Genomic DNA, 10867 nt, shown 5'->3' on the forward strand with positions numbered 1-10867 from the left:
TCGAGCCTTGTTTCCGCTGTGTCTATTGACGTTGCCGTTAATAGCTTCTAATGTTCCTTTTGTCAGTCAGCGTAGCCTGCCATCTTGTACTTGCTTCTGATCTGATGTTTGTGTAAACAACGTTTGAATTTCATCAGAGTCAAACAGCTTGGTGCAGAGCATCTTCTTGTCTTCTGACCTTGAAGTGCTTCTGAGCGTGATACCATGAGAACTTCAGTGCTTCTGCTTCTGATCTCAAGTTTTTCTGATGCTTCCATAGACCCATGTTCTGATCCTGCTTGACCATCTTTTGATGTCTTGCCAGACCATGTTTTGATGTTGCATGCTGAACCTTCTGAGTCAGTGCTTCTTGCGCTGATTTTGTGCATACTCTTTATATAATTCCTGAAACGGAAATTGCATAGTATTAAAGTACCACATTATCTCATACAAAATTCATATACTTGTTATCATCAAAACTAAGAATATTGATCAGAACAAATCTTGTTCTAACAGACCTTTCTCGGAAGATGAGGTTAAACATGTGATCTGGGACTGCAATGGGAGAAAAAATCCAAGGCCAGACATATATTAATTGGATTTCTTCAAGAACTATTGGGAGTTGGTGAAGGAAGATGTGATGTTTTTCATTTATGACTTTTACTCTAAGCAGACCTTGATCAAAGCGTGCACGTCTTCTTTTATCTCCTTGATTTCGAAAGTGCTCAATCCTCAATCTCTTATGGAGTACCGACCTATTTGCCTTGTTGGTTGCCTTTAAAGCTTATTGCTAGCCGACTTAAATAAGTGATTGAGGATTTGATTTCTCGCAAGCAGACGACTTTTATGAGAAATAGGAATATCTTGGATGATGTTTTGGTAGTTAATGAGTTAATTAATTTGGCTAAGAGGGAAGGAAGAAGTTGCTTGATAATGAAGGTGGACTACGAGAAAGCATACGATTGCGTAAGCTAGAACTACTTAAGGTTTATGTTGAAAAGTATGGGCTTTGGTAATATTTGGATGAAGTGGATGGAGGCTTGCGTTATCTTGAGTAACATGGCAATTATGGTTAACGGTAGCTGTACTGATGATTTCAAGGCGGAACGTGGATTAGGACAAGGAGATCCACTTTCTCCTCTTCTGTTCATAATCAAAATGGAAGGATTAATCTGCCTTATGGAGAAAGCGGTAGCATTGGGTGAATATAGAGGTTTTCAGTTTGAAGAGAACAACTCTGTTGATATTTTGAATTTTGCAGACGATACGATAATATTCGGAGAAGGTATTAATAAGAATTTATGGACTTTGAAGATGATCCTTAGAGGTTTTGAATTGATGTCAGGTCTTAAAGTAAATTTTTGCAAAAGTAATATTTATGGTATAATCTTAGATGATAGAAATATGCAGATTGCTTCGTCTTTTCTGGCTTGCGGAGTTGGGGTATGCCCTTTCAAATTCTCAGGGGTCATGGTGGGGGATAGCCCGAGGAAGATTGGTATGTGGAAGGAGGTGGCGAGGAACGCGAGGAAGAGGCTTGATAAATGGAGAGGGAGGTTTTTGTCAATTGGGGGAAGGGTTGTACTAATTAACTCAGTTCTGAACGCAATCTCGTTGTACTCCCTGTCTTTCTATAGGGATCCTAGGAAGGTGATAAAAGAGTTAATTGGTATTCAAAGAAAATTCTTGTGGAGGGGAGTGGAAGGGGAGAGATGCATAAGTTGGGTTAGTTGGAATGAAGTGTGCAAATCCAAAGAAGATGATGGGATTTGAATAAGAGATATTGATGGCATGAACATTTCGTTACTCATGAAGTGGAAGTGGAGGATTCTTACGGAGAATAATTTGGTGTGGTACGACTTGGTAAGATTTAGGTACTCTAACCATGGAAGATTGTTAAACAAAGGTGACTCCATTTGGTGGCGCAACTTAGTAATGATTAATGATTGTGCAGGCTCTAGAGGACTCTCTGCATCAGATATTTTTTTATGCTGGGTTAAGAATGATGATAAAAATTCTTTCTGATTTAGCAGGTGGATCGGGGAGCAAGCGCTTTCAGAGGTTTTCCCTGAACTGTACGCTAGGGCTTCTTTACCGTTCATGTCAGTAGCGGAAGCGGGTCATTCAGAGAATAGTGTTTGGTATTGGGATGTGCAAGATTGGTTTAGTGGTGAGGATGAAGACGATTTGCATCTGGTTCAGTTATTGACATATCTCATATTGCATTTTGATTTGGTTTAGGATGTGCAGGATATTTTTTGTGTGGGCCGTTATTGAAGAAAAAGGTTTTTCGGTGAAATCTCGCGCTTTTGCTATAAGGAAAAGAGGGGAAGGTTCTGGTGTGGGAGAAGTGATGCAGAAACAACTGAAGTTCATGTGGAACATAGAGGCTCCTTCAAAAGTTAAAATTTTCGTGTGGAGACTTGTTTTGGATAGAAATCCCACGAGACATCAATTGAAGAAGAGAGGGATATTGGCTGCCGTTACCGATTGCTGCTGCGTTTTCTGTTTTAGATGGGAGAAGGATTCTAATCATCTGTTTGTTGTGTCTCCCATTCTGGAGAAAATATGGGAGAAAGCTGGAGCTTGGATCACTACAAAAAAAATTCACTTGATTGTAGAGATTATTTTAAAGAGGTTATTATAAACCTCTGTAGATTACTATATGAGTGACGTTTATACGCATTGGAGTAGAAAATATTTGTTTGATTTAAGGGGGTTAATTTAGGGGTTGTGCAAAATTATAAAAGAAAAACCTAAATTTAACTGGACTCTTTCACTCGTATTCCCTAATCGCTCTGATCACAAAATGCTTTTTATTACTAAAAAGCCACTCGCCGCCGGCGTCCGCCGTCTACCGCTCCATCTTATCTCGTTGTCCTTCCCGCAATCAATAGTAAGGTAACTTTTTCTCAACCTCTTCATCTTTGCAACATCCATAGAAAGTATCCCTTATGATATAACGAACTCTCGTTTCAACTAACCCTAAACATTGTTGAACATACAACAAAAATTAGTTTCCCACTTCAAATGGCACACGTCTTCTTCCAAGGATCAGCAAGCATTTGTGAGGGCAATGGTGTATATTTCATGATGTCAAAACATTGTGAATCAACTACAACTAGAGTGGAATCATAGAAATCAAGTAAATACAACAAAAACACGTATTTTTGGCTACAAGACATTAATAGGTCGACTCATAAACACTATAGGTCGACCTATTGCAAGCATTTTCAGAAATATTTCATGTAAGGGATGAATTCGTCGATGCATTACCTCTTCAGGTCGATGCATGGAACTTTGGTGCAATCTCGGGTATGCGCACGCCGAACCTTCAGGTCGACGCATCATTTTTTGGGTGATTCAAGTGCAAGATCAAAATGCGTCGATGCATTGATGTATTAGGTCGACGCATGGCATTTTGAGGAATTCACGGGAATGTGCACGCCGACCCTTCAGGTCGACGCAAGTGTCACACTTAACTCATTTTTCAGGTGCATTCTTTCAACAGGTCGACCTATGTAGGGGAGCAGGTCGACCTATCGCATCTCAAACTGGTTTTTGCTGTATTCTAATTGGCCTATGCAATGTGTATGGTATAAATATCCAAATGATCATTCTCAAACATTTCAATAAGAAACGTGAAATATAGACTCAAGCTTCTTCTCATCTTCAACCTTTCGCTTATTGATCGAAAATCACACATAATCATCTTTTTCGATCGGAGTAAGGAACGTGTGTTGATAAGGTTCGACGGTAGACATTTGTCTTGTTCGAGATTCGACGGTAGACATTTATCTTGTTCGAGTGAATATTGTTGAGGGTTTTTCTTGTATAAAACCTTAGGGTTTTTCCTTCTTCATCAAAGATTTGGTACGAAGGTTTTTGACGATCGATTTGCTTTGGTAATCAATTCAGCCGTGCATAAGGGTTTGAGGGATTGAAGATCCACTCAAAAAACTTGCTACAACCGGAGGATTGAGAAAGGAACGATCGGAGTCTTGATCGGTGAAGATCATTGACATTGACTTGATTTAACTTGAATCAAGGGGAGGATCAAATTACATTCAATTTTACTGCATGTGTGTAGTTGGTGATTGGTGCATTCTATCCTTGTTAAACATTTTGCAATCAAATAAAACATTCCTAATTTCATTTGAAATTGTTAGAACAAGATTTGTTTTGATCAATATTCTTAGTTTTGATGATAACAATGTATATGAATTGTGTATAAGATAATGTGGTACTCTAATCCTATGCATTTTCCATTTCAGGAAATATATATAGAATATGCACAAATCAGCACAAGAAGCACTGACTCAAAAGGTTCAGTATGCAACATTCAGAACATGCTCTCGCAAGACATCAGAAGATGGTCAAGCAGAATCAAAACATGATCTACTGAAGCATCAGAAGAACTTGAGATCAGAAGTAGAAGCACTGAAGTTCTTATGGTATCACGCTAAGAAGAACTTCAAGGTCAGAAGACAAGAAGATGCTCTGCACCAAGCTGTTTGACTCTAATATATTCAAACATTGTATCTACAAAGATCAGATCAGAAGCAAGTACAAGATGGCAGGCTACGCTGACTGACAAAAGGAACATTAGAAGCAATTAAAGGTAAAGTCAGTAAAAGCAGGAAAAGCAAGGCTCGAGGTAGTTGACAAAAGAGTGAAACATTAAATGCAATGTTGTACGGATCACGCAACACATTAAATGCTCCCAATGGTCATCTTCTCACACGCCTATATATAGAAGTTCCGATGAGAAGCTGAACACAACTCTTTACGCAAAATTACAGAAACACTGCTGAATTGAAAAGCTCTCAAAACTTCATCTTCAACCTCACTTCATTACTGTTGTAATATCTTAGTGAGATTAAGGTTAAACTTTAAGAGAAATATCACGGTTCTGATTATAGCTTTTAAGAAGCATTGTAAAACTCTTATAAGAATTTGTTTACATTTATTTGTAAAGGACTAGAGAAGATCAAGTTGTGATCGGATTCTCTAGAAAGTCTTAGAAGGTATCTAAGCAGTGTTTACCTAGAGTGATCAAGTTGTGATCAGTATACTCTAGAAGACTTAGAGTGTTTATAAGTGGAAAACCATTGTAATCAAGTGTGATTAGTGGATTAAATCCTCAGGTGAGGTAAATCACTCTAAAGGGGTGGACTGGAGTAGTTTCGTTAACAACGAACCAGGATAAAAATCATTGTGCAAATTATTTTTATCTTAAGAGTTTTTAAAGTACACTTATTCAAACCCCCTATTTCTAAGTGTTTTTCTATCCTTTAATTGGCATCAGAGCGCCGGTTCTAAGGTGCAAGCACTTAACCGTGTTTAGAAAAGATTTAGGAAGAGAAAAACGCTTAAATTAAGATGGCTGGTGAAGCTGCTATACTTGCTGCATCTACATCAGGCTCTGTTGAGCATAACAATGGAAACAATGGCTACACTAGACCACCAGTATTCGATGGTGAAAACTTTGAATATTGGAAAGATAAACTGGAAAGTTATTTTCATGGTTTAGATGGTGACTTATGGGATCTTCTGGTGGATGGTTACAAACATCCAGTTAAAGCTAATGGTGTAAAGCTCCCAAGACAAGAAATGAGTGATGATCAAAAGAAGCAATTCAAAAATCATCATAAGTGTAGGACTGTTTTGGTGAATGCTATCTCTCATGCTGAATATGAGAAGATATCTAACAGGGAAACTGCCTATGACATATATGAGTCACTGAAAATGACTCATGAAGGGAATGCCCAAGCCAAGGAGACCAAAGCCCTTGCCTTGATCCAGAAATATGAAGCCTTCAAGATGGAGGATGATGAAAACATTGAGAAGATGTTCTCAAGATTTCAAACATTAACTACTGGATTGAGAGTCCTTGACAAGGGATACACCAAGGCTGATCATGTTAAGAAGATCATCATAAGCTTGCCCAGAAGATGGGGCCCAATGGTGAGTGCATTCAAGATAGCTAAGGATCTGAATGAAGTCTCTTTGGAAGAGCTGAGCAGCGCTTTAAGAAGCCATGAGATAGAGCTGGATGCAAATGAACCTCAGAAGAAAGGTAAGTCTATTGCATTAAAATCAAATTATGAAAAATGCACTAACGCTTTTCATGCTGAACAAGAAGATTCTGAAGAATTAGAATCAAAAGAAGAAGATGAACTGTCCATGATCTCCAGAAGGGTAAACCAACTCTTGAAAAGCAAGCAAAGGAAGTTCAAGAACTTCAGAAGTTCAAAGTAGCCTGAAAGAGGAGAATCTTCTGGAAGCAGAAGATCTGACAAAGCAGAATGTCATAAGAAGAAAGGTATTATGGCAACATGGGATGATTCAGATTCATTAGAATCAAAATCAGACTCTGAAGGCGAGCAGACAAACAATGCACTGTTGGCCACAGTGGATGATGGATCAGAATCTGCATCAAAATCTGAATCAGATTCTGAAGAGGTATTTTCTGAACTATCTATAGAAGATCTGGTTTCCAGTTTAACATAACTTCTGGAACTCAAGGCTCATCTTAGTATCAAATACAAAAAGCTGAAAAAGCTATTTGATTCTGAAACTAAGAAGCTGAAAGTAGAAAATTATGAACTGAAGGAAAAAGTTTTAAAATTATCCAAAGATGTTGGATCTCCTTCTGATTCAAAGAAGTCCATTCCTAGCCCGAATCATATTCTGAAAGAATATGACTTAAGCTTTAGAAAGTTCTTATTAAGAAGCATTGGCAGAAGTCATCTTGCTTCTATGATATATGCTGTCTCTGGAAATAAAAGAGTTGGCATTGGCTATGAGGGTGAAACCCCATACAAACTTGAACCCGTGGATGATATGAAAATCACATACAAGCCATTGTATGATCAGTTCAAGTACGACCACTCTCATGATATTAGGCTCACATCACATGCCAAAAGCATTCACATAGCACACACTAAGAAGCATGTGACACAACCTAGAAAATATCATGCAGCTCAACCTAAGAATTACCATGATGTTCCTCCTTTTGTTTATAATGCTAAACCCAAGTTCAATCAGAACTTAAGGAGAAATAACAAGAAAGGACCCAAGAAATTGTGGGTACCTAAGGACAAGATAATTTTTGTTGCAGATATCCTTGGAAGCAGAGAAGACAAAGCACAACATGTCATGGTACCTGGACTCTGGGTGCTCGCGGCACATGACGTGAAAAAGGTCTATGTTCCAAGACCTGGTGCTTAAGTCCGCTGGAGAAATCAAGTTTGGAGGAGATAAGAAGGGCAAGATATTTGGCTCTGGAACCATAAGTACTGGTAACTCTCCTTCCATATCTAATGTACTTCTTGTAGAAGGATTAGCTCATAACTTATTGTCCCTAAGTCAATTAAGTGACAATGGTTATGACATAATCTTCAATTAAAAGTCTTGCAAGGCTGTAAGTCAGAAGGATGGCTCAATCCTATTTACAGGCAAGAGAAAGAACAACATTTATAAGATTGATCTTTCTGATCTTGAGAATCAGAAGGTGAGTTGTCTTATGTCTGTTAGTGAAGAGCAATGGGTCTGGCACAGAAGATTAGGACATGCTAGTTTGAGAAAGATTTCTCAAATTAACAAACTAAATCTGGTTAGAGGGCTCCCAAATATGAAATACAAATCAGATGCTCTTTGCGAAGCATGTTAGAAGGGCAAGTTCTCTAAACCTGCATTCAAGTCTAAGAATGTTGTCTCTTCCTCTAGGCCGCTAGAACTTCTGCACATTGATTTGTTTGGCCCAGTCAAAACAGCATCTGTCAGAGGGAAGAAATATGGATTAGTCATCGTAGATGATTATAGCCGCTAGACATGGATAAAGTTCTTAAAACACAAGGATGAGTCTCATTCAGTGTTCTTTGAATTCTGCACTCAGATTCAATCTGAGAAGGAGTGCAAAATCATAAAGGTCAGAAGTGAACATTGTGGCGAATTTGAGAACAGATTCTTTGAGGAGTTCTTCAAAGAAAATGGTATTTCCCATGACTTCTCTTGCCCTAGAACTCCACATAAAAATGGAGTTGTAGAGCGAAAGAATGGGACTCTATTAGAAATGGCCAGAACCATGATCAATGAAACCAATATGGCTAAGCACTTCTGGGCAGAAGCAATAAATACTGCATGTTATATTCAGAATAGAATCTCTATAAGACCTATTATAAATAAGACTCCTTATGAATTGTTGAAGAACAGAAAGCCCAACATTTCATATATTCATCCTATTGGATGTGTGTGTTTCATTCTGAATACTAAAGATCATCTTGGTAAGTTTGATTCTAAGGCACATAAATGTTTCCTTCTTGGATATTCTGAACGCTCTAAAGGCTACATAGTATACAACACTAAAACATTGGTTGTAGAAGAATCAATAAATATCAGATTTGATGATAAGCTTGGTGTTGAAAAGCCAAAGCAGTTTGAGAATTTTGCAGATATAGATATCTCAATCTCAGAAGCTGAAGAACCAAGAAGCAAAGTATCAGAAGCTGAAGATCTCAGAAGCAAAGGATCAGAAGATCAAGTTATTGCGTCTCTAGAGAATCTCATAATTTTTGAAGAGCCAACTATCAGAAGATCTTCAAGACTAACTTCTGCTCACTCAGAATATGTCATTCTTAGAAAGAAAGATGATCCTATCAGAACCAGATAATTCCTTAAGAACAATACTGAAGGTCAATTAGGTCTTGTTTCTTTGATCGAGCCAACTTCTGTTGATCAAGCTCTAGAAGATCCAGACTGGATAATTGCCATGCAAGAAGAACTAAATCAGTTTACAAGGAATGATGTATGGGATCTGGTTCCTAGACCAAAAGGTTTCAACATCATTGGAACCAAATGGGTCTTCAGAAACAAGTTAAGCGAAAAAGGAGAAGTTGTAAGAAATAAAGCCAGACTGGTTGCTCAGGGCTATAGTCAGCAAGAAGGGATTGACTATACAAAAACCTTTACACCAGTGGCCAGGTTAGAATCTATTCACTTATTGATTTCTTTCGCCACTCAACATAACATCACTCTATATCAGATGGATGTTAAGATTGCCTTCTTAAATGGTTATATAGATGAAGAAGTCTATGTCCACCAACCTCCTGGTTTTAAAGACTCTATGTCTCCAGAACATGTTTTCAAACTAAAGAAATCATTGAATGGATTGAAGAAAGCTCCTAGAGGTTGGTATGAAAGATTAAGTTCTTTCCTTTTGAACAATGGTTTCACTAGAGGACAAGTGGATACGACTCTCTTCTCTAAAACATTTAAGAAAGATATTTTAATTTGTCAAATTTATGTCGATGATATTATCTTTGGAACCTCTAATTCTACACTTGGAAAGGAGTTTGCTAAGTCTATGCAGGCTGAGTTCGAGATGATCATGATGGGAGAACTCAAGTATTTTATTGGGATTCAAATCAATCAAACTTCTGATGGAACTTACGTTCATCAAACGAAGTATGTGAAGGAACTTCTGAAGAAGTTCAAACTTTCTGAAAGCAAAGAAGCCAAAACTTCTATGCATCCTACGTGTATCCTAGGGGTTACACCCCAAAATTTGTCCTCTTTATATGTGCTATAAGTTATCAATGACGTTTATTTCGTCAATTGAAAATCAAAGAAAAATTATAAAGAGTTTCTTATATGTGGTGTCTGTCATTGTTAATTCAACTAAGATTCATTAAGTTTCATGTCGAGGCACTCTTATGTGCTTCAAGTCTTATCTTCTTCAAGAATTCCTTAAGGCGTTGTTGTTATGTTGGATTGGAATTCAAATGCAAATCATGGCATAAAGAAGTGAATTGACTATTAAGGCTTTTGTCTGTCAATTTTAATGCAAGTAATTCGGGTCATTGGTTGAGTTAGGATTGCTTTGAAGTGAAGTTCATTCAAGTGATATTTTGGGTTCATTATAATTCAAAGATTGGATCGACGTTCTTTAAAGTATGCTGTGATGGAAGGTTCGTTCATTTTAGTTTGCTTGGAATGGAGTCTACAATATCAATAAATTTAATCATAACATTCACTAATTCAAGCTTCACTCATTCCTTGTGTCACTGGTTTACAAAAAGATTTAAAGATTTTGATGTAAATTGAAAATTCGTTCGAAATCATATCCCTCGTCGCTTCATTCATTCAACTATGAACCAAAAGCTATTTCAATTGGCTTGCATCACTATGTTTCATGACTTGTTGCTTTCAAGGATTGAAGTGCAAGTGGAAGGAATTTTCATGAAGTTTCATAACCAAAAGAGTAGTTACAAATGTCCACAATCATTCAATACGTGTTCATTACAAAAAGAAAATGCAAATGGAATTACAAATAATTTCAAAATTGATTCAAAATTCAAAAGTCCAATCCATTAGAAAGTTCCAATACATTCGGATTCATAAAAATAGAACCAATATGGCACAGAGCTTGCATCAGAAAATTCAGAGCAACCACTTGCAGCCTCCAAATGAACCAAGCTGCATAACCTCTAAATTGAACTGCAGCCTAAACCGAAGACACACCATTCAACATAAAAAAAACTGGCACAAGCATTCAAACACAATACAAATCGGAAGTTTGCTCCACGCCACAACCTGCACCATTCAGCAATAGGGGGACCAGAAGAGATGGATTCAGTGATAACAAAAAAGAGGGAGAATTCATAACAGAAGGACCAGAAAAACGTAAAAAACTTGGTAACAGAATTTTGGAACTTACCTGTAACAAACGTAACAAACTTCTCTCTCTCTCTCTCTCTCTCTCTCTCTCTCTCTCTCTCTCTCTCTCTCTCTCTCTCTCTCTCTCTCTCTCTCTCTCTCTCTCTCTCTCTCTCTCTCTCTCTCTCTCTCTCTCTCTCTCTCTCTCTCTCTCTCGATCGAGAATCCA

At 37.7% G+C, this 10867-nt stretch overlaps 1 protein-coding gene across 1 annotated transcript; it reads left to right on the forward strand.

Annotated features, from left to right (window-relative positions):
• Window positions 1–1038: 1038 nt before the first annotated feature.
• On the forward strand, window positions 1039–2220 carry LOC131604449 (uncharacterized). Its single transcript, XM_058876885.1, has 5 exons — window positions 1039–1264; window positions 1373–1535; window positions 1617–1704; window positions 1795–1853; window positions 2013–2220. The coding sequence occupies exons 1-5, from the start codon at window positions 1039–1041 to the stop codon at window positions 2218–2220; spliced, it is 744 nt and encodes a 247-aa protein (XP_058732868.1).
• The last annotated feature ends 8647 nt before the right edge of the window (window positions 2221–10867 follow it).

The sequence above is a fragment of the Vicia villosa genome, linkage group LG5 (genome assembly GCF_029867415.1).
Source record: "Vicia villosa cultivar HV-30 ecotype Madison, WI linkage group LG5, Vvil1.0, whole genome shotgun sequence".
Taxonomy (NCBI): domain Eukaryota; kingdom Viridiplantae; phylum Streptophyta; class Magnoliopsida; order Fabales; family Fabaceae; genus Vicia; species Vicia villosa.

Excerpts from the sequence above, each read along its gene's own strand:
- LOC131604449 (XM_058876885.1), top strand. The coding sequence starts at position 1,039 with ATGGCAATTATGGTTAACGGTAGCTGTACTGATGATTTCAAGGCGGAA. Across the intron at positions 1,536-1,616 it reads CTTGATAAATGGAGAGGGAG|GGATCCTAGGAAGGTGATAA; the intron begins GTTTTTGTCAAT and ends GTCTTTCTATAG. Across the intron at positions 1,705-1,794 it reads GGGAGAGATGCATAAGTTGG|TGGAAGTGGAGGATTCTTAC; the intron begins GTTAGTTGGAAT and ends TTACTCATGAAG.